The sequence below is a fragment of the Nicotiana sylvestris genome, chromosome 12, assembly GCF_000393655.2.
Source record: "Nicotiana sylvestris chromosome 12, ASM39365v2, whole genome shotgun sequence".
NCBI classification, from domain to species: Eukaryota; Viridiplantae; Streptophyta; class Magnoliopsida; order Solanales; family Solanaceae; genus Nicotiana; species Nicotiana sylvestris.
Window position 1 is genome coordinate 941,727 of NC_091068.1, and position 22,853 is coordinate 964,579.

At 34.3% G+C, this 22,853-nt stretch overlaps 2 protein-coding genes and 1 non-coding gene across 3 annotated transcripts; 2 read left to right on the plus strand and 1 right to left on the minus strand.

Annotated features, from left to right (window-relative positions):
* Nucleotides 1-263: 263 nt before the first annotated feature.
* On the minus strand, nt 264-5,678 carry LOC104248628 (3-oxoacyl-[acyl-carrier-protein] synthase I, chloroplastic-like). Its single transcript, XM_009804931.2, has 8 exons — nt 5,444-5,678; nt 3,917-4,263; nt 2,776-3,207; nt 2,478-2,651; nt 2,052-2,165; nt 1,486-1,587; nt 1,327-1,393; nt 264-507 (listed from the first exon to the last, which is right to left on the minus strand). Exons 1-8 carry the CDS (start codon nt 5,595-5,597, stop codon nt 440-442), a joined length of 1,458 nt encoding a protein of 485 aa, XP_009803233.1. The 5' UTR covers nt 5,598-5,678; the 3' UTR covers nt 264-439.
* A 9,546-nt stretch (nt 5,679-15,224) lies between these two features.
* On the plus strand, nt 15,225-18,436 carry LOC104248627 (B2 protein-like). The gene is made up of 5 exons (XM_009804930.2): nt 15,225-16,065; nt 17,178-17,278; nt 17,402-17,485; nt 17,911-18,021; nt 18,125-18,436. The coding sequence occupies exons 1-5, from the start codon at nt 15,474-15,476 to the stop codon at nt 18,182-18,184; spliced, it is 948 nt and encodes a 315-aa protein (XP_009803232.1). The 5' UTR covers nt 15,225-15,473; the 3' UTR covers nt 18,185-18,436.
* Nucleotides 18,437-19,755: 1,319 nt separating this feature from the next.
* TRNAC-GCA (transfer RNA cysteine (anticodon GCA)) lies at nt 19,756-19,827 on the plus strand. Its single transcript has one exon. It is a non-coding gene; the product is annotated as a tRNA-Cys (tRNA).
* Nucleotides 19,828-22,853: the final 3,026 nt, after the last annotated feature.

The window sequence follows — 22,853 nt, forward strand, 5'->3', positions numbered from 1 at the left end:
TTCCACTACAATCCCACTTGACTAATTGCAACGAAAGGGAAAGGAGACTTACTAACAATCAAACCTCTACCACAAACATCATTACATATATGCAAGATGAAATTTTAGAGATTTTTCTCATATATGTATGATGCATATAGGAAAATATTTGGGATCTTTACACAAGTAGCCGGTCGGATTACTATTTAAACGGGGTCGCCCTTTGTATACAGTCAAACAAAATTGCAATTTAATAAATAAATTTAAAAAAAAAAAACAGAAAATTTCTGCAACCTAAAGTTAACAAATTTCTGCAATTTTAGAAACAGTTGTTGGACATAGGTACTATTAGATGTATTTAAATAATCATAATTGAAAGCTTGAACCATATGAATCATAATATTATAGTCATTATCTTATGATCTCATAATATGAAAAAAAAAAAAGTTTTAAACTTTGTTTAAGGATTGTAAGGCGCGAAAACAACCACTGAATTATGCCCTCCAAATCCAAATGAATTGGAAATACCTGCAAAAAGGAGAGAAAATAAGAGATATTAGATGAGGTTGTTCGAGCCATAGAAGCAGGGGCGTATCTAGGTCTTAGGATATGGGTGCACGCGTATATATTTAAGTAATTTTCAAGAAATATATAGTATTGTTATTTTCTTATTTTCTCTCCTTCTGGAGGGAGAGGAGTATGAGTTCATGTTAACCCATATCCTAAGACCTAGATACGTTCTTGCTTCTAGATATATATTTGAAAATCACTAAAATTAAAAGAATATAATTTTGTACCTATTAATTCAAAAGTATAGTAGGTTTATAGTAAGAGACTAAAATTAAACTCGTCAAATGTAAATTCTAAATTCAGCTATTCACAATAGTGCACTCATCCTCTTCAAATACTGGATCTACCTCTAATAGTAGCTGCCACTAATGCTTGCATTAGGGACTCAGAGGCGGAGCCAAGATTTGAAGTTTATGGGTTCGAGAATCTAATCTGTTTAAGTTACTGGGTTCTAAATTAATAAATTGTACATATTCGATGAATTTTCTAAAGACAAACACAACGTTTGAACAAAAGCTACTGGGTTCGGCCGAACCCGCAGATCGCGTTCTAGCTCCAACCCTGATTAGGGTGGCTGTATACACATCACACCCTTTAGAGTGCGGTCCTTCCCCTGACTTTGCGTGAATGCTGGATACTTTGTACACTGGACTACCTTCTAGATGAGGCTGTTGTATCTGCTTTTGTTTTCTATTTATCCTCTCTATTTTAAGGCAAAAATACTCTCATTAACCAACATTTGATGAGAGATTTGTGCCAAAGGATGAAAATACTAACCAACATTCACTTCATGTTGTTTCTTCACATTTGGAACAGTGTCTATCGTAACCTGAGGTTCCAAATCCTACACGCAAAAGTGAAGAAATTAGAGCTTAGAACAGCGATTGAACTGCAGGATAATGTATAAATAGAGGAACAGAGTTGGTCAGTAGTTACATCTTGGTTAATAGTTGGATGTAGCCAACCAGTTGTTATTGCTTTGATCGTTGCAATCGCTTCAAGTCCACCAGCGGCCCCGAGTCCATGCCCAATCATTGACTGAACAACAAAAGTAAACAAATTAAACATCATCTAGTTATACAGCCACTGCTATATGTAGTATTTTTACGCAGATGGATCATGTTTTATTCGACGAGAATGAGCTTAAGCACATATGAACTGTATGCTAAATGAGCTATAGAGGATGGTCTAGCAATATTGATCACTATTTACTGGATAGGTAATCATAAAAGTAAGGAGATAAGTTAAGCCGGTTTCCTTATAGGATAAGCTTTAAAGTATGAAACCTTGATCGAAATGATGTTCTTAGATAGTCACGAAGAAAATAGGCAAGAGCTATTTCTTTGCTTGTAACGATCGATATTAGGACATGCAAGGGGCAGTGGCAGTAGTCCTGTCCTCGTTTGTAGTAACGATCAAGTTATTTTGCTCGAAAAAACATCTATTTGAATGATAGTTCGACCAATGTGAGTTGTTATTATTTGGAACACGATTATTCTCACCTTTGTTCCGTTCATCTTAATCTCTGAAGTATCCTTAAAAACCTTCTTGATTGCATTGACCTCTGCCAAATCTCCAGCAAGGGTTGATGTTGCATGCGCGTTAATGTAATTCACCTATTTGAGGAAGTATTTAACAATCAACATATCAGCAATCAAATAGTACAGAACATATACAGGATGGACCAAAGTGCAGGATAAAAGGGCAGCCCGGTGCACCTAAGCTCCCACTATGCGTGGGTCCAGTGAAGGGCCGGACCACAAGGGTCTATTGTACGCAGCCTTACCCTATATTTCTATAAGAGGTTGTTTCCATGGTTCAAACCTCTGACTTCCAGGTCACATGACAGTAACTTTACCAGTTACGTCAAGACTTCGTACGAAAGAGCAGGATGCTTTTCAAAACAGAAAGCATAAGAGCAATCTTACCTCTTCAGGAGAAATGCCAGAATCTTCCAAACTTTTGGTTATGCAAGATGAAACTCCAAGCCCATCGGAACGAGGATCAGTCATGTGATGAGCATCACAAGTAACAGCTCCTCCCAAGTATTCTGCTATAATATTAGCACCTCTTTTCAACGCATGCTCCAAACTTTCCATTACCTGTTCACATTGAGTTAATTCCATCATGTTACAAAGCTACGACAATTTTTTGGCAGAGCGAAACAATTTCTATTGCTAATAAAGCCAATTTATCAAAAGGAAGAATGTGGCCGAGTTTGTGTACCAGGACACCAGAACCTTCGCCCATGACAAAACCATCACGATTCTTGTCCCACGGCCTTGACGCCTTATGTGGTTCATCATTTCTTTGAGATAAGGCGCGACAAGCTATGAAGCCGCCAACACCAGTAGGCACGATTGCAGCTTCCGTCCCACCTGCTACCATAATATCAGCTTCACCCCTTCTAATGTGATTTGCAGCAGCATAGAAGCAGTAGTTTGCAGTTGCACAAGCCGTTGAAATGGAATAATTAGGTCCCATTAGTCCGGTACCTATAGCTAACAATGCTGATCCCATATTGGTGATAGAGTAAGGGATGAAAAATGGACTGATTTTCTTGTATCCTTTCTGAACTAAGGATTCCACTCCACTGCTAAAAGCTGTTAATCCTCCCATTCCAGTTCCAACTAAGACGCCGATTCTTGTTTTGTCCATCTGCAATACAAATGCAGAAGTGGAGTTAGGTTTAGCCCTCGTCGGAAAATTATACTATTGTGCAAATAGGCCAAAAACAAAAAAAAATTGGTTATATATTAACCATTGAATCTCCTTAACATAAAGGAAGATTTTAGTGTAGCGGTAAAAGGGGTTCAAAAATTACTTCAAGTCACAGGTTCAAATCCTAGATGTGGCATTGTAGTATATTTTTGAATCCCCTTATATGAATTTCTGGTTCTGATGTTGTACAAGAGATTATATTCTTCTTACATGTGGATGCTTATAGGGGCGGAGCTAGAAGTCGACGTACGGGTTATGCCGAACCTAGTACCTTTAGTCCGACTCTATATTTGTATTAAATTTTTTACTAAATATGTACAATAATTAAATTTGAAGGGGAGTCTTGGCGTAATTGGTAAAATTGTTGTCATGTGATCAGGAGGTGAGAGATTCGAGCCATGGAAACAGCCCCTTGTAGAAATGCAGGGTAAGGCTGCGTACAATAGACCCTTGTGGTTCGGCCTTCCCGACCCTGTGCATAGCGGGAGCTTAGTGCACCAGACTGCCATTTTGTGCAAAAAATAAATTTAGAACCCAGGTACTAAAACCTGATGTCGCTATTCTAGAATTTAGAACACATAAAGTTGAAGTTCTATATCCGCCTTACGCCTCTTTCTAACTTAAAGTTTGAAGCATTGAGACTCACAGCTTCAAGAACTTCTTGACCAAGGTTAGCATCATCAAGGGCCTTCTTGCCAGCGACGAGACAGTACCTCCAACAGTCATCCAGACGACGATCATTCTTCCCGTCTATGTAGTCTACAGAGGAGAAATCACGAATCTGTCCTGCAAACCTAACGGAGTAATTCGATGCATCAAATCTGTCGATCAAAGTGATTCCACTCTGTCCCTCAAGCAGACTATTATAGAAATTGTCAATATCACTTCCAAAGACTGAAACAAGGCCCATTCCAGTTACAACAATCCTTTTCTTTGGGTCCTTTTCTCTTTTGGGAGCTGAAGCCATGGCCCTGATTCTTCCACATTTTACAGCTGCTTTTAAGAATTTCATTGGATTAGAATTTTCGACAACCAAAACACAAAATATAAAGATAATCCAAGTTTTCCATATACACAGTTTCCGCGTGGAATTTTGAATCCGCTATTACACAAATTTAAGAGCGTGCTATGCTTAAGATACACCTATATGCATTTTTAGCGCACGACATCAACAAAAGTCCGACTCAAGTGATGCATCATTGAGAGCAAAAAGCTTGTAACTACTAGTAGTAAACATGCATTAATAAGAAGATCATGCTAATAAATGGAGCTACAGAAAATATGACCTTGCAGCAGTTGTGGAGTTCAACTCATGGGTGCTAGACAAAAGGAAAATGGACAGAAGCTCAATAATCCATTAAAACTATATCATTCACCATATTTATAAGGTCATCAATTAATGTGTTCATATAGTTATACCTATAAATTCTTTATAGGCAGTAGCACAGTCAGAATGTTTATTAAGTGAAGTCAAAATATAAAGAGCCAGGTAAATATACAAGAAGTCAAGGGGATTCAACTGTGGCGAAACCAGGAATTTCTCCAAAGGTGTTAAACTTGAAAGAAGTCAAAAAAATTCTCGACAAAGGGTGTTCAATATATGTTAGATACCTCTAAAATCTAATAGACTGTAGCTTTGCCCATGGGATTCAACATATAGTGTGTATATATATATTAACAATTACTTGTCTACACAGTGTAATTTTCCGGCGATATTGACACTCCTTTAAAAAGGTGGCTTCTCCGATGCTTATACATGACCTAGTTGTGTATATTTTGTACACTATTAGTCTATCAGTACATAGAACTTAAACTCTTAGAAAAATAGCAACACCATCTGAATTTGATCAAGGATAACTATTAGTAATTAAAAGAACATTCAAAGCCAAGAAACACTCTTGTCACATTTTCTATACAGGAAAATCCAGAACTACCACCAAAGGATGTGGTGAGTGGATGAGACTGCTCTTCCCTTAATCAAGGTCTCGAGTTCGAGCCCTGGGTATGAAAAAATCCTTGGTAGGGAGCGCTTCTCCCCGTATGGGGCCCTACGCGGTGCGAATCCAGATATAGTCGGGCTCCAATGCGGGTACCGGATACCGCGTGGGAAACCAAAAAAAAAGGAAAATCAAGAACTGAAATTGCAGTAATAGCAAGAGAAATATTAATGTACCTTTTGGCTTCCAGGAAATAAACCCCACTGGCATTTTCATGTTTTCTATTGTTCTAAGCCCATTGTATTGGAACAAAGAATTCCCTTTTATCCCTAATTCTCTCTGCTTTAAAATCAAACCAGAAGAATAACCAGTACCAGTAATACTAGTCATTTTCTTTAAACACAAATTATAGTTTGCTTATTATGGCACTATTTCTCTATAACTCAGCTCATCATTTGGTGAATATATAGGAAAAAAAGAAAGTTGACACCCTGTCAAAAGTACAAGAAATGACATAGAGACATTGAACAATAAGGAGGGAAAAACAAAGTTAATGTAGTATTTGAGTTGGGATTTGGAGAGTCCGACAACTAACTATTTCTATGAGAATATATAAAAGTGAAATGACTGCTAAAACAAAGGAAATAATAAATTGCCTAACTAATATCGCCATTAATGCGTATATTGATGAACTAAACTGCTTCGTTGGAAAAATCGCATCTTTTTTAGTTTAACTGAACATTTCTTCTTCAACCACGTAAAATTAGATTAAGAGTTTACGTAAAATTTACCTATAACAAGTCGAGGCGGAACCAGTATTTGAACGCTTTAAAAAAAAAAAAAATTATGCATTGTAGGAGCCCAAATTCAAACCTAGGTCATCAAGAGAGTGAAGGTACTTAAGCACTTCTACAACACAGAGCCTCTGTCCAGATTTTGCGATTTTAAGGGGCCACGTAAAATATTTAAGGGTCCTCGCTGTATATATAGCTATATATGAAATATATATAGTCTTTTTACCGAAGCTAACTGGTTCCGGTGACCCCCACCTCCCAACATAGGTTCAGTGACGGACGCACGTGGTGGCAAGCGGGTTCAACTGAACCCACTTCATAAAAAAAAACGGTATGTATGTATAAATTACGATTAAAGCTGCGTAAATTTTGTATAAATATTTTATTTGAACACACTTGACAATTACTATTTTACGGTTAAAGTTATGTACTTCTAAGATTAAACCCGCTTGCATAAAATTTTGGGTCCGTCACTGCATAGGTCTGCCCCTGATAACAAGTAATTGTTCATAGTAAATGTAATATGACAATCTGAAAAATAGAATAATAATTTATTACAATCAATTAAATTGCATTGGAAGTGCAATAATTTTTCAGCATTCTTGGTATATGACTTATAATCATTAGATTAAAGACAGACTGTTTATCACGGTGGAGTGGTAAGTATTTTCTGATCCTTAATTAAGGGTCTCAGGTTTTAGCTTTGAGTATAAAGCCGTCTTTAAAAGGAAGCACTTTATTCTCAAAGCGAGATTTTTCGTTGTGAATGCGAATTAGTCGGAGCCCAAAACAGATATTCCAAGCGAGATTGAAAACCAGAAAAATTCATCATACATGAAAAAAGTCAAAGAAAATTATGAGTTCATATTAATGCAGAGTAGGCCATTAATTTCAAGTCCACAAATAGTCCCCGTCTACGTGCATGTGGCAGATGTAGATAGGGTAGAAGAGTCCATGCAACTACTATTCAAACTATTTTTATATGGTTAAAGAATAATTTCGTATACTATAGTATTATGAATAGAATTGCTATCAAATATTTTCAAAGTTTTAAAATAAAAAAAGTATGTTGTCTACTTCCTCCATTTCATTAGTTTGTAAGATTAAGTTTAAGATACGATGTTTTAAAAGGCGGAGACGTGAGCCAGAACGCTTTATTTTCTATGAGGCAAGGCACAAGCCCCAAGGTATGGGGCGTAAGCCCCATAAATCTTTAAATGTGTTAATGTATATATTAACAAAATAGCATAATAACATAAAAATATAGGAAGTACAATACAAGTTTAAGAAAATTACAGATGATTAAAAAAGCTCATAAAAAATAAAATTTCTTGCATGTTTTTATTAGCATAAACAATCAATCAATAATAATAATAATAATAATAATAATAATAATAATAATAATAATAATAATAATAATAATAATAATGTTACTATGAAATACAAATCAATTATAACGTCTTAACTTTGAAATATAAAAAAATCAAAATTTCTTAATAAATATTATTAAACAAAATATTTTACCTTCCTAACCGTAAATAATTAATAAACTTCACCAGTGTTGTAATTTAGAATATTACCCCTTTTGCTATTATCAAACTTTTACACATAATATTGATCTATCTTTTACATATAAGAGATCTAGAAAGGACACTTTCTTAATTTCAGCATTGTAACCATGAGGGCCCATTTCCTCCAATATCAAGTGAAAATATAAATTTTGGCTATCTATTTTAGATATTGACCCTCATGCAAGTTGTTCTCAATTAGTAAATCTGCAATATTATGACTTGTTATTTAAGTTACTCACAATCTTCATATTCCAGTTTTAAAGGTCAATAGTGCTAATTAGGATATTTGACTCATGATTTGAGTAATAATTGTTGGGTGTTATGCGTGTTTAGGGCGCACCGTTGGACGCTTGAGGCGTAAGCCTCGCCGAATTAAGTCCTACGCGTGAGTCTCAGGATGTTTTGACAGTGCCCCGCTCCAGGGCGAGTCCCGAAAAACCCTTTTAAACTACTCAGAATACAAACAACATTTTTAAATCTTGTAGTCTAAAACTAAAATGTGTATAGCATGTGAAAAATATCATTTGAATCTCGTGGTATTAAACATGTTATATCATTCTAATAAAAGAATATCATTAAGGATAAAATGAACGTATCAAAGTTTACTAAATATACAAAATTAAAACGGACGAAGTAATTAAATCGAAACTAGTGAAGTATTATATATATGGCTATGACAAAAGAAAAATCATCAAACAGGGTAAGCAGTCAAGACAAGATGAAACCAACTAATCTCAGTCAATGGGATTCATAATTGTGAGTACGTGATTTTTGCCGTATATGAATTACTCCCATAAATTCAAGATAAATAAATCTTCCATTATTTGCAATTCTGTAGATTTTTCATAGGATTTTTGTTAATTGTTTGCATTTGTCTGTGCATGTATTTTATTTAAATCATGAAAAAATACAAAAAAATATCACGCATTTGCATTTAGGACTTATTTTACATTTTAGGTTAATTAGTAAGTTAGTTGGTTTATTATAAATAAAATTACAAAAAATGGCTTATTTTTGCATTTTTAGCTTTTTAGTTTTAAATTAGCAATTTCTTTTTCTAATCTAGGAGTAATTAGTTTTTGAATACCATAGTAGATAATGAATTTAATTTTGCATATTAAAATTTAAGTTAGGATTTTGTTAATTAAAGAAAGAAAAAAGGAAGAAAGGTTGAAAGGAAAAAGGGGCTGAATTTTTTTAAAAAGAAAAAAGGGGCCAATTGGGCCAATTCTCCACCCCAAAGCTGAGCCCAACGCCACTAAACCTACCCAGCCCGGTAGGATCAACCCAGCTAACACCCAAACCCGCCTAACCATGACCCGCGCCGTTTTTCCCCCCTTTACTAGACAATTCTAATTATAACATAAAGGCAATTATAACCCTAATTTGTGAAGAACCCAAAACGCCGCTGCTATTCCCCCAAGCCCGTTTCTGCTCGCTCAACTCGTCTGAGTTTTCTGCTCGCTTAACTCATCTGAGTTTTCGGATGAATTCGTCCCCCAAACTCAACGCACATGGTCTCCTCCTCTCTCTCCAACGTGGCATAACCGTCTCTGACAGAATATTTTCAGCATTTATCCATTTTCACGCGCTCTTGATTTCGGGGGATGAATCTCGGGTAAATAGGAGCGGTTGGATGTGAGAAATCATATCCACGCCTTTCATTTGTCCAAGTTTCGTTCCATGTGAGGTTGGTTTTGATGTTTTTTTCGGATTTTGGGATAAAATTTGGGGATTTCTTGGAGAAGAGGTGAGAAGCTTCGAGAATCGAGTATATATAGTGAGGTTTCAGAGATTTGAGGAGGAGAATTTTGGAGAATTCGAGGGTAAAAAATCAGAGGAAGAAAAAAAAATAGAGGTTTTGTTCTGAGTTTTCTTAGGTTTTATTATTTCCCTCTTCATCTCGCTTCTAAAAGAAAATGCTAAAAAATTTCCAGTTTTTCGTTTGTTCTTAGTTGCTTCAGAAATCTGAAATTTCAAAAAAAAAAAGGGTTCCATTTTCCTTCTCTGATTTTCGTTCAAGTGAAGTTGACTTAAGTAAAGTTCGTCGCTTTTGAAAGCTGTTGTTCGAGTTCGAGGGGTGAAATTTTCCTATTTTCTATTTAGAGGCTGTGTCAATTGTTGGAAAACATCTGCTGCTGTTTGTTTCCTTTGCTGGAATTCTGAGTCTCATCATCTAGTTTCAGGCCCTTACTTATCTTCTCTAGTTAATTTTTGCACTAAGGTACGTTTTGTTTCTATCTTATAGTCATAAACTTGAAGGGATAACATACTTCACCATATGTGTAGTCTGTCTGCTCAATACTGATACCTTATAGATATATGGATGTTTGCTTTACTAGTATGGTTCGTATGTCTTACTTGGTTTTGTGTTGTTCATGGTTGGTTCCATATATTCAGTGTGCTTTAAACTGTTTAGTATTCATTCTTTGTTGATCTTTGTTCTGCGTCTTTTGAAACTAATTTAACTTGCTAAAGTGTAGCGTTAATTAGTTCTCCACACTCTTTAGGTTGTTATTGTCTAACTGATGATTTGTGCTTAAAATGGCATCGAGATATGGTGGATGGATGGATTTGACCACCAGTTGGTCGGAGTCCTCTCTGAAAAAGCCAGTACATCACTCTAATTGCAGAATTACATAGTGCATCAGTTTCATAGTTTTCTTTGTATACAGTTGACAGATCCAAATTCCTATGGCTAGCTATAGGATTTGGCATGAGTCGAATCGAAATCCATTAGCCACATTTGCTATAATAGCTATTTGCCGTAATGATTTAAAGAAGGAACATTGATTTAGAAAAGTTCTTTTTCAGAATAGTTGTCATTTGATATTGTCTTATGGTTATCATGGTAGCAAAGTGTGATTATTCAAGTATTTTTTTAGTTTAATTATCGATTTAGTGATTTAATTATTTGTCTTTTCTAGCCTAGCACATGATGTAAATATTCCGTTCATTGATTAGTTGTTGAGTTTAACCTATGAGCAAAAAACTATTTTGGGATTCTGAAGTCGCTGATTCAAACGCAGAATAGCTCGGAAAATTCGGTGAAGATTTGATTTAAGCTAAGAACTGCTAGATTGGTACCATCTTCATTTTAATTAGTAAACCCAGTTTAATTTAGTTAGTAAATTGACCACCAAAAACCTTTTCCATAATTTTTGCCTTGAACCTTCGTAATTTGTTTTAGGCGTGTTTAATTAAATAATCGTCATAGCTACGGGTACGGTTCCCGTGACGTAGTTGTGATGCTTAATTTCTAATATCCGGGTGTGCATTTATGAGACCCAAATCCAAATCTCAACAATGTTAGATAAAATGTATCGTGGACCGCGGGTGCATTTATGTGACGTGGTTCAAGACGTGTTTTAAATGACGTTGAATCTTTCTAAAAAATATCTGAATAAAAGCGGCTATAAAGTTAAAATTGCACCATAGGCTAAAACATGTACTAAAATCAATAAATAGGCCAATAATAACAATTGAGCGACTGTGCTAAAACCATGGAACTCGGGAATGCCTAACACCTTTTCCCGAGTTAACAGAATTCCTTACCCGGATATCTGTGTTCGCGGACTGTAATACAGAGTCAATCTTTTTCTCGATTCGGGATTTGAACCGGTGACTTGAGACACCATAAAATTATCCCAAGTGGTGACTCTGAATTTAATAAATAAATAATCTCATTTCGATTGTCACTTTAAGTCGGAAAAAACTTCCTTATACTCCCTTTAACGGAGTTTAGTAAAAAAAAGAGGTGTGACAATAACGATCCACGAAAAATTATTATTTTGATAAATCGGTTAAAACAAAAGAAAATCAGGCTAAGAGATGACTCGTATTCCATCCGTCTATCGGATCCTAATATAATTCAATCCTATAGAAAGTTTTAATTAACAAGTAACTACTTTTGCAACTATAGTGCTTTGTTGAAATACGTCTTAGCTATGAATCTAGCTAGTAGTACAATCTCTTTATGGTACAATCGAACTACTTATGCATACATTAAATAACAAGAACTTTAATTCATATATACTTATACATTGTACGTATTATTACTGGTAATAAAATAATTACTTACCAAAAAAAATAATTTATATATACTTATAGTTTATATTTCTTTACTACAAAATTACTCAAACAATCTTTATAACTAACCTACCATAAAAAGTGAAATTTATGATCATAAAAATAATTTATAACAAGTAAAATGGCTTGATAATATAATGTAAATACTCTTTATAACTATTTCATTGTATATAGTTAAACCTAGACCTGTTAAACGGGTCGACCCGACCCGAATCCGAATCTGTTGACTCTTGGCCCGTGGGTCCTTAACAGGGCAGGTCTGACTCACTTTCTTATAGGGACTGGTCCGGATTTGACCCATTAATCAAAATATGTTGATCCGGCCCAGATCCGTAACACATAACCCCTTGACCACGAGCTCTAATGGGCCGAATCCAATTTAGTTAAAAAAGGAATTTTTACATACCTATACACTATTGGAAACTTTATTACCCTCCCTACTCAAGTTTCAATTTAATTAGTTCCTATATACAAATTTACCAATTATATACATTTTAGGAATTAAATGAGTATCCCTTTATATTAGGAATCAATTATTTCTCATCCTTATTCTCGCTCCCTCATGCTCTCTCTCTCTCTCTCTCCCCCTCTCTCTCTCTCTCTCTCTCTCTCTACGTCGCTCTTTATCTATCAATCCCTAATTCCAGTAATGTAGAACAAAGAAAAAGAGAGCAGCAATTCCACCATTGACAACCATTAAAAAACTTTGAATTCGAATTTGGGTTTTCAAAAAATATTATTTGTTTGAATTGGATGTTACTGCAAACAATTGGGAATTCTCTCTACGTCTCTCTCTATCTTACAATCCCTAATTCTAGTAATATAGAGCAAAGGAAAAGAGAGCAGCAATTCCACCATTGACAGCCATTAAAAAGCTTTGAAGCTTTGAATTCGAATTTGGATTTTCAAAAACCATTATTTGTTTAGATTGAGTGTTATTGCAAACAATTGGGAATATGGTTTGGAGTTTATATCTCAATTTTGAGGGTGTTTTGGTGAATATTAGACTTGATTTTGGCTGAATTTCAGATTGAAACTCTAAGAAGAAGAAGAAGAAGAAGAAGAAGAAGAAGAAGAAGAAGAAGACGATGACATGACATATATTATACTCAAGAAATTGTAGTACAATTGTAGTAAAATTATAGAAAAATATATTCTCTTGTTTATATATATATTTTTATTTAACTATTGTATGAAAGTTGAAAAATATTGTATAAAAATTGTATTTAAGCTGTATGATATTGTAGTTGTATATAACTAAGTAGAAATAATATATAAAAATTGTAGATAAGTTGTATAATATATAATTAGTTGTATGAAATTTATTTTTACTATGTATAAATCACATACAAAATTTATAAAAGACATATTTTATAAAATTTGTATAAAAACTGTACAAAATTTCTTGTTATTCCAAATTGAGCAACAACCAAACCACATCTTCTACTGGGTAAGAACCTGAGAATTGTCGGAAAGGCAGTAATCGGGTGGTGGGAGGGGAACATGATTTTGTGTTCGTTCACATACTGATTTCCCTGACCCGAATACTCTTTGTTATTGCACTTCTCAATTCTTACAACTACCATAATTCTCTTTCTCGTTACTAATTTAATATCCACGTAATTAAGTTTTTTATATCTTATATTGACATGTGTGACACAAAGAAATAGGATTGCTTCTCAATATTCTATATTGAGAGGGTAGTATGTATGCAGATTTTACCCCTACTTGAAGAGGTAGAGAGGCTGTTTCCGAAGACCCTCGGCTCAAGAAAAGATGGAAAGGAAAAATAGGGGAGAAGAAGAATGAGGAAAAAGGGAGGAGAAAGAAGGAAGAGAAAGGCAAAAGACGATAAGGAAAGAGGAGAAAAAGTAGCATCAAATAGTAACCATCAGGGAGCAATAAAAATAAAGGAAAAATCATACTTTATTAACATTAAAACTTGAGAAAGATATGGAACTATTTCGCCAAGAGGACTCATAGGTGTCTAGTACTATATTTTTTCTTTAATGGTTGGATTCAATTTTTTACCACTTGTCCGAATATATATGTGAGTTGGTCCGAGCCGGTTGACCCGTGGGTAAGCTACCGGTTCGGGTCCGGTCCGGTTCAGTGGGTCAAAATATTAGTCCGACCCAGGCCCCTTAAATTAATGAATTGGTCCGGTTAGGATTTCGTGGGTCATGGGCCTGTTAAAGAATCAATTTTAATGGATTATGTGGGTCGGTTCGTGGGTCGACCCGACCCATCGTCTAGTTAAACTTAAACCTATAAATATATGACGTCTACAATTTAATCTTTTCTCATCTTCCTTTTCAATTATTTTTCTTTCTTTCTTTTTCCTGTTTTGAGGTTGAGAAAAATTCAACTCCAATGTGTCTTTTTCTCTCTAAACCGCGTTTTTGCCATCATCACTCTTTAATTAGCTCACCTAAAATAACCCCACACCAAAGTGAACTAACTACTCATTCCATATTCTCTATTTAAAGACTATTTCTTTGAAAAGTATATCTTACGAGATGTTTAGACTTATTTATATTAGTAATAGAATTGCAATATAATGTATATTAATTGATAATTAAGTGACAATAATTTATGTAAAGCATGGGATATATTTACAGCTTGTTTGGATGATTGTTATATATTTTATCATAATGTATCGTATCGTATATCATTTTAATGTATACAATATTTGGATAATTTGTATTATTTTTCGTCATTTTATCAAGTCACTCACAAAAAATATAAAGAAAAAGTAAGGTTCATGATAGAATTATTATATAAAAATGTAGGATAAAGGATAGAATAGGATTATTTAATAATATGGAAGTGCAAGAAGAGAGAGAAAAATATGAGAACCACGCGACCATACCAAATCGGTCGTTCTATAAAGTGACTTTTTTTGTTGTTAACGATAGATTTAATAATACGATACAATAATATTTAAGTAACAATCAAAACAAATATTATATTTAAAGTAACAATACGATATAATACAACACCTAACAATTATCCAAACAAGTTGTTATACTAGTTTAATATGATTGAGCGATTAAATTAAAGTATAAAATTATATTATTCAATTATAAATAAATAATACTAAGTACTCAAGTAGAAAATTCATTCCTAATATGTTTAAAAGAGAACGATTTTTTTAAATTTGAAAATAAAATAATTTAAATTTCTTGTATTATCCTAATTGACAAATTTTTATAATTACACAAATATTATAATACGTTTAAGATGACAAATAATATTATCAATATCAATTATTTTATAGGTAAAATGACATTGTATAGTCTCTCTCAAAGTAATATCCTAAAAATATATATTGTTTGTTTATATATATATATAATTATTCAAATTTTATATACTTTTTTGGCTACCAAAAATAAATAATTTCTGGCACGGGCTAAAAATAATAATACCTTTATTTTATATGATAAGTTTAAAAAAAATTATCTTATTTTTTTAAACAGTAAAACTTATCTGTACCCGACTCCATTTCTGCGAAATTTCCTCTACCGCGTCAACCTCTACCTATTTTATTCTCCCTCAAACTCTCATATCCTTCAGCTGTAAGTAAACTATTATCACTCCTACATAGACCAAGATTCAATATTTATACTATAAAATTTCTCTTCTTTATCCTCTCATACCATTCATCTCTAAACTTCACTCTTTTATTCCAAGATTTCAATTCTTTATACACAATTTCACTTCTTGATATTTGAGAAAAACCTTCATCTTTTACTCCAAGATTGAATTTTTATACAAAAATATCATCTGGGGTATAGGAAAAAGTGACAAAAATGGAGAATAATCAGTCATCTTTCTATCAATTCAGTGATAAGCTTCGTTTACAAACAAACAACTTAGCAAATTTATCTTCAAATGATTCAATTTGGAGCAACAATTATGTACCAAAAAAGCCTGAAGAAAGAAAAAACTTTGATATTAGAGTTGGTGGCGAGGTTATAAATTCTGTTATTAGTTCAAATATGCCAAAAAAAAATCTCAATTCAGATTATAATTTGTTTAGTAATAAAGGGGTTTACACTAACCCTTTGAATTTCTGTTACAGTAGTAGTAGTAAGGGTAGTAGTGAAAATAACAATAACAATAACAATATTGTTGTGAATTCAAAAGGGGTTATCAAGAAAAGTGGAAAAATTGGTTATGAGGATGAAAGTGGCTATTTTATGAATAAATTTGGGAAGAAAAATAATAACAAGATTAATAGAGAGAGTAATTATAAGGATGAGAATAAGAATATTGGTGTAGAGAAGAGGTTCAAGACATTACCAGCATCAGAATCATTACCAAGAAATGAAACAGTTGGTGGATATATTTTTGTTTGCAACAATGATACTATGCATGAGAATCTCAAAAGGGAGCTCTTTGGTTAGTATTCTATTCTCATATTTTATTTTTATTTTTATTTTTTTAAAAAAAAATTACTTTTATTTCTTGGTTTTTCTGCATTGTTGTTCTCTCAGTTGGATGTTGTAGTTTAAAGTTGTTTACTTTTGCAAATAGCTGCAATTAAGTTGGCTGTATGGTATGGATGACTCATACTGCCAGTAGCAGAGCCAGGATTTTCATTAAGGGGATCAAATTTTAAAAAAATAAATACATGAAAAAATCGAGGGAATTCAATACATAGTAGTAATGTTTACCTATCTACGCAGTATATTTTTCCGGCGACGCTTGGAGCTATGTGGCTACGCCACTGCATATAGCTGGCGAGCTGTTTTGAGATTGAGGCATAGTTGATTGATTGATAGATTGAGGTGCAGTTGATTAATTTATATATTGATTGAGTTTGCTAGATTTAATGAGTATGCTCAAGGCGAATTGTTATAAAATTACTGAAAGAGTATTGAGTTTCTCTGTATCTATTCTGTTCTTGAATTGTTTGATAGTAGCAAGTTTGTGTCTTGATAATTATTGTTTGCATTTCAGCGATGACGTTTTCAGTTGGTAATTGAATGTTCCTGAAGTTCTTGATGTTCTGTTTCTCAAGATAAATAGGATGATTTAGGTTTCTTTTGATCTGGTAATATTGGTGTTATTGGTTTGGGGTGGTCGAATGCGTGAAGTAGTAAAGAACACATTTCAAACTCCCAGACGAGTGTTTCATATCGGAGATCCGAAGTCGGTTAGGCCAGAAGCTCGGGGATTGAATACCCCTATGTACCAAGTGACTAGCTTGGCTGGTGATGCAAATTTGCCGCTGCTTGTATTCCCCGGTTAAAGAATATGAGTTCCGCATAATAAAGCTGGTCTCAAATTCGCCTGCATAAAAAACGTTTAGCTACGATGAATTCTCCAAATACTGTATAGGTCTGAATACATAGGATTATATAGTCAACGCCGACTAATTTGGGATTGAGGTGTCGTTGATTGATTCATTGTGTTTGCATAGACCATTCTAGTTATCCTTCAGTCCATACAACAAAAAGAAGGTAAAAATTGAATTTTTTTTCCTGATATCTGCTCCTATTATATTTCAGGCTTGCCGCCTCGTTACAGGGATTCAGTTCGCCAAATAACACCCGGCTTGCCTCTTTTCCTCTACAACTACTCAACCCACCAGCTTCATGGAATATTTGAGGTTTGTTTTCTAATTTTCCATCACATTGTTGACAGTAAATAAATCTCTCAAATTTGCTGTCTTAAGATCTTTTCCCTTTTTAATTTGCGTGGCCGTTTAACTAATACATGAATCGGTTCATAGGCTGCGAGCTTTGGTGGTTCCAATATTGATCCTACAGCCTGGGAAGACAAGAAGAACACTGGTGAATCGCGCTTTCCTGCTCAAGTAAGAAAAGTTAACAAATGCTATTAGCTTTGTGCAGAATTTCATTAGATATTTGAATGATAGGGACGAAACTAGACAAAAACGTAACAAACTTTATTGCATATATATAATTTGTTGAATCTTCTTGACATAAGAAAATATTTTAAGATAGACGCAAATATGGTCCAAGAATTGCTTTAGGTCATAGGTTTAAATCACAGATGTGACATATCGCATTTTTTCAAATTCCCTTATTAGAATTTCTGGCTCCGCCACTGACTGGTATGATAAGAATATCTCTCTTATCCTATCATATTTATTTCATTTACCAGATTAAGGATGAATATGTTATGAGGTTTGATTAACTGGAAAATTACTTGAAATCAGACTGAATAAGGTTCCTGGTTTGTGTATTAAGACTTGCTACTTTGTCTATTTGCGTATAGGTACGTGTTGTGACAAGGAAAATTTGTGAACCACTTGAAGAGGACTCATTCAGGCCAATTCTTCACCATTACGATGGTCCTAAATTCCGCCTTGAATTAAACATTCCAGAGGTGATTATTATCTTCGTAAAAAGAAATAACTTATGGTCTCCGTTTATAAATAGAGCATATGAGACCTTTGTTTTAACATGAAAAATGTGTTTTGGTTTTGCAGGCCATCTCTCTCCTGGACATTTTTGCAGAGAAAAATATACTGAATAGTTTGTTAAATTGACAGACCCTTGTGGTCCTGCCCTTCCCCGTACCGCGCGCATAGCGGGAGCTTAGTGCACCCGACTGCCTTTCTTTAGTTTGTTAAATTGAAGGGTCTAGTATACATAGGTAATTATATGTTATGTATATAGGCAATATATGTGATGTGAAGGAACTGTTTTTTCCCTTTGCAGACTAATGTTACAAACCGTTTTGTAAGTAAAACAAGTTCTATTCTGTTTTTTGGGTTTTTATTCAAAACTTATTATTAGCACATTGGCCCTAAGACAAGTTGTTCTTGAAAGATGATACCAAGTGCAGTGTTTTGATGTGTGAGTTAGGCATACGTCATGGATTCAAATCGTGTTGTATAGAAAAGCCCGATACTTAAATGGAGATCTGTCGAGGGATGAGTAAATTTCATACGTGGGATATGAGATTTTTTAGTGTTATTTTCTTCTATTCACGTTGTAAGTGGACATTGGCGATCATTATCTAGAATTGCATTTACTGTCACAGACTAATATGTGTATTGTAGTCGTTATTGTACTTTGTCACAAGGTAAGGATAAGGTACGTGTATATACTATCCTCATCAGATCCCACATGTAAAATTTTACTGGATATGTTGTTGTTATTGACTTTCAAAATACCAAATCCTTAGGGCAAGTGAGATATATATCTTTCTCAAGGTTCTAGAAATGAGCAATTGTTTAGAGGTGAATAATGAATATGAGTGTAGAACAATAATTGGAAGGGAACCTTGGAGCAACGGTTAGATGTCACAAGTTCGAGCTGTGGAATTAGTCATTGATGCTTGTATCAGGGTAGGCTGTTTACATTACATCTCTTGGGGTGCAACCCTTCCCCGAGTCTTGCCCTTCCTCGATTGTTGCGTGAATACGAGATGCTTTGTGCACTAGATTGCCCTTTTTAGTATAGAATAATAATTGAATAAAGAGGAAATAAAGACAATTATTGAGAGTTAAATTTAGAAAGTAGTTGGAAAGTAGCAACTAGAATGGTTGAACTGTCCTCTCTAACATTGGAACAAGTCGTTGAATAAGTTTACTTGTCCATGTCAAATTCAAACAATACAAGTTAGTTTATTTGAACCTCTCTCTTTGTTTGTTCTAGTATTTAAAGATTATCTTCTGGTGTCATGTCATTATATGAAATCTCTTTTTTCTTTCTTATATTTAAATATTGTAGCTAGTGTGTATATATATATATATATATATGGACCTAATAAGTAAAACTACAAAAAGATAAAATATTATGTCAAAACGACTTCACATCACTAGAAGGATCAAAGTTATAATTGTAGGCCGACAATTTTACTAAATGGATACAATCAAATGCAAAATTTGACATAATCATAGAAAATTTGGTCTCTTACTGCGGCGTAAATATGTCACAACTCTATTTTTCATTATTTTTTTAAAATTATTTTGTGTTGAATTTTAATTTATGGGAAAAGGATGGTTAGGAGCTTAATCTACCATTAAAGTTGGAATTTTGACTCTTGACAAATCAATAAAAGGTCCTAACTTTATTAGATAAATAAAATAAGACAGCATTAATCGTCCATCCAGGGTCCATAGCTCAGTGGTAGAGCATTTGACTGCAGATCAAGAGGTCACCGGTTCGAACCCGGTTGGGCCCTATCTTTTTTTTTCCCCTATTTTTTCAGTCTTGATACTTTTACCTCCTTTTATTAAATCGCAACAACCATCTCAGTCCAATATTATACCTCTTTTAAGAAATCACTTTTCAAGTGATAACTGCATATGTTAATTTTTTACCTACTACAATTATTGCAGTTATAAATGAAGAAGGAAAATAGTAGTTTGCTGTTAAAAACATTATTAATCAGTACGACATTACAATCAAATTCAGTACAGGATTTGTTTTGTTCAAAAACACTAGGATCTGCTTTTTTTTTTTTTTTTTTTTTTTGTTTATTGAAACAAGACTTCTATTAAATCATTAAGGACATGATTTATCCGAAGGAACATACAACTTCTTTTTTTTATAAAGTGAGAGATACTGGTGTAAATCATAAATTGTTTATGTGTTATGTAAAAATCGTCCATGTATTATCTATGATCGCTTAAGTTATTACCAAGATCATTTCTTATAAAGGTCCATAAAATAGGAATTCAAGACGATTTTAAATTTTTGTGGGCTAATGTCCACGTCATCTTTAAGAATCCAGGCGAAGGGCTCTTATCGCCTAAAATTTTTTAGGCCCATCAAAAACGAGTTAATGAACCATATTTATTATTTCGCCATGATCGTTCCTCATTTTTTAGCATTTTAGGGCCATAAAACAGAAAATCAGGGTGATTTCAATTTTTCGTGCGCTAAAAACTGAAAATTTTCAATTGTTCGGGCAACGGGCTCCGATAGCCAAAACTTTTGTGGGCACTTCAAAAAAGATTAATGAACAATAGTCATTGATTCGCCATGGTTATTCCTCATTTTTTTGGCATTTTAAGGCCATCAAATAAGAATTTAGGACGATTTCCAAATTTAAATATGCTAATGTCCACGTCATCTTCATGAATTCAGGCAACGGGTTCCGAATCGCATATAATTTGTGGGCCAATAAAAAACGAACTAATAAATAATAGTCATCGCTTCGCCATAACCGTCCCTTATTTTTGGTATTTTCGGGCTATAAAACAGAAATTCAAGACAATTTCTAATTTTTCGTGTGCTCATGTCCATGCTATCTTCATAAATTCTGGCGACAGTCTCCAAATCGCCTAATTTTTTGAGGCCATAAAAAATGACCTAAGAAAAATATTCATCACTTCGCCATGGTTGTACCTGATTTTTGGCGTTTTAGAGTCGTAAATAAGAATTCGGGATGGTTTCTAATTTTTCGTGTGCTAATATCCACGTCATCTTCGTGTATTCGAGCGGCAGGCTTTAAATCGCCTAATTTTTTTTAGGCCCAACGTAATGAACAATAGTCATCACTTCTCCATGATCCTTCCTATTTTTTGGTATTTTAGGGCCATAAAATAGGAATTCAGGGCGATTTCAAATTTTACGTGTGCTAATGTCTGTGAGCACGTGATTTTTGCTTCACGGAAATTGCTCCAAAAGAAATCAAAAAATAAAACAAAATCCATCTGTGTACGATTTTTAGAATTTACGTGACATTTTGGTAATTATTTGGTTCGTAAATGCTTGTCGTTGTTCTGATATATATATATATATATATATATATATATATATATATATATATATATATATATATATATATATATGTGTGTGTATAAATACATGTTGCATGCGCATTCAAGATTTAATTGTGCATTGTGGAGTCAATTAAACCATGTTTTATTTTAAAAGAAAGAAAATCACAAAAATATGCATTTTTGTTGTGTTTTGTCATTTATGTGTGTCGTGGTGTAATTTTATTTTTAATTAAATATTTGACCTTGTGTGTTAATTGTTGTTAAGGTTTAACATTGTTGTAGGTTAATTTTGGTTTTACAAAAATTATTTTAGAATTTTGTTGATTGTTAATTAAAGTAGAAAAAGAAAAAGAGTTGAAAATAGTAAGAATACTCGGTTGGGCCAAGAAATTAAAATAAAAATAGACCCAAACGAGCTGGCCCAATGAATTAAACTGGTCCGTCTCCTCAGAGGTGCCCGAACGACACAGTTTCTGTCCCAGTTGAGCAGGGCCGTTGATCTCAAATGGATCAACGGCCAGGATCACATCCCCTAGACCCGTTGACCTGACCCGATCCATTCCCATATCCGGTTTCACCCACCACTACGCCCAAACGATGTCGCGCCCTTTCAGTGAATAGATCCTGGCAATCGATCTCACCTGATCCAACGGCCAGGATCTAAACCCCTAAGTCGTATATAAGCCCAACCCTGTTACCCCGCCCCCTATCCAAACACCCCCCCTGGTTTCATCGTCTCTCTCAGAGACGATCCCAAACACCCCCAAACCCTAGCAGCCGCCATAGCTCCCCTTCAACGTAAACCCGGCGGCAACAACGCCACCGGTCACCATAGCTACACCACTGAACCTACAAACCACCCTGAACACGAATCCCTGGTCACTTAACTTCGAATCATCTCCAGGGTTCTCGAATCTTCGATCAAAGATTCGAGCCAAAACCCTAAACTACCTAATGAGTCCCAAATTCACACCAACCACTCCCCTGACATCCCTCATACCCTAATCAACGTTGGTTTCGTTCGAATCTAGGTAGAACTCTTCGAACCACAAATCTGAGCTCAAGAACCCTAAAAATCGAATCCATGGGGGTCCGTCCAAATCAACAACAGGTTGGGGTCTAATAGACCTTAATCGAGGTGTTCTCAGTCGAGAACACTTCGATTAAAGTCCATTCGACCTCAAAAAGGTCGAGTCCGGTTCGATCCTGGGTCATTTGTTGTCCTACGGGCATTAAGGTATTCTCTTCTGTCTTCTGCTTTATTAGGATTATGATAATGTGTGTGTGCATGATAATTTTTGTTTGTTTTCCTGTTTGATTGTTCTTCCGTTGTTCTTTTAGTTCCACCCGTCTTCAGTAAACCTTTTATTTGGTCAATTCCTTCGTGTTTGTTGTTATCCTTTGTGTACATATAGTTGATTAAATAAATGTCGCCAACTGATTATCATACTAGCCTATTCCTCTTGTCTATATTGAGACT

Coding starts and splice junctions, on each gene's coding strand:
- LOC104248628 (XM_009804931.2), bottom strand. CDS start 5,597: ATGACTAGTATTACTGGTACTGGTTATTCTTCTGGTTTGATTTTAAAG. Junction 3,208..3,916: donor GTCAAGAAGTTCTTGAAGCT/GTGAGTCTCAAT, acceptor TTTGTATTGCAG/ATGGACAAAACAAGAATCGG. Junction 2,652..2,775: donor GCGAAGGTTCTGGTGTCCTG/GTACACAAACTC, acceptor CAATGTGAACAG/GTAATGGAAAGTTTGGAGCA.
- LOC104248627 (XM_009804930.2), top strand. CDS start 15,474: ATGGAGAATAATCAGTCATCTTTCTATCAATTCAGTGATAAGCTTCGT. Junction 16,066..17,177: donor TCTCAAAAGGGAGCTCTTTG/GTTAGTATTCTA, acceptor ATTATATTTCAG/GCTTGCCGCCTCGTTACAGG. Junction 17,486..17,910: donor AATCGCGCTTTCCTGCTCAA/GTAAGAAAAGTT, acceptor ATTTGCGTATAG/GTACGTGTTGTGACAAGGAA.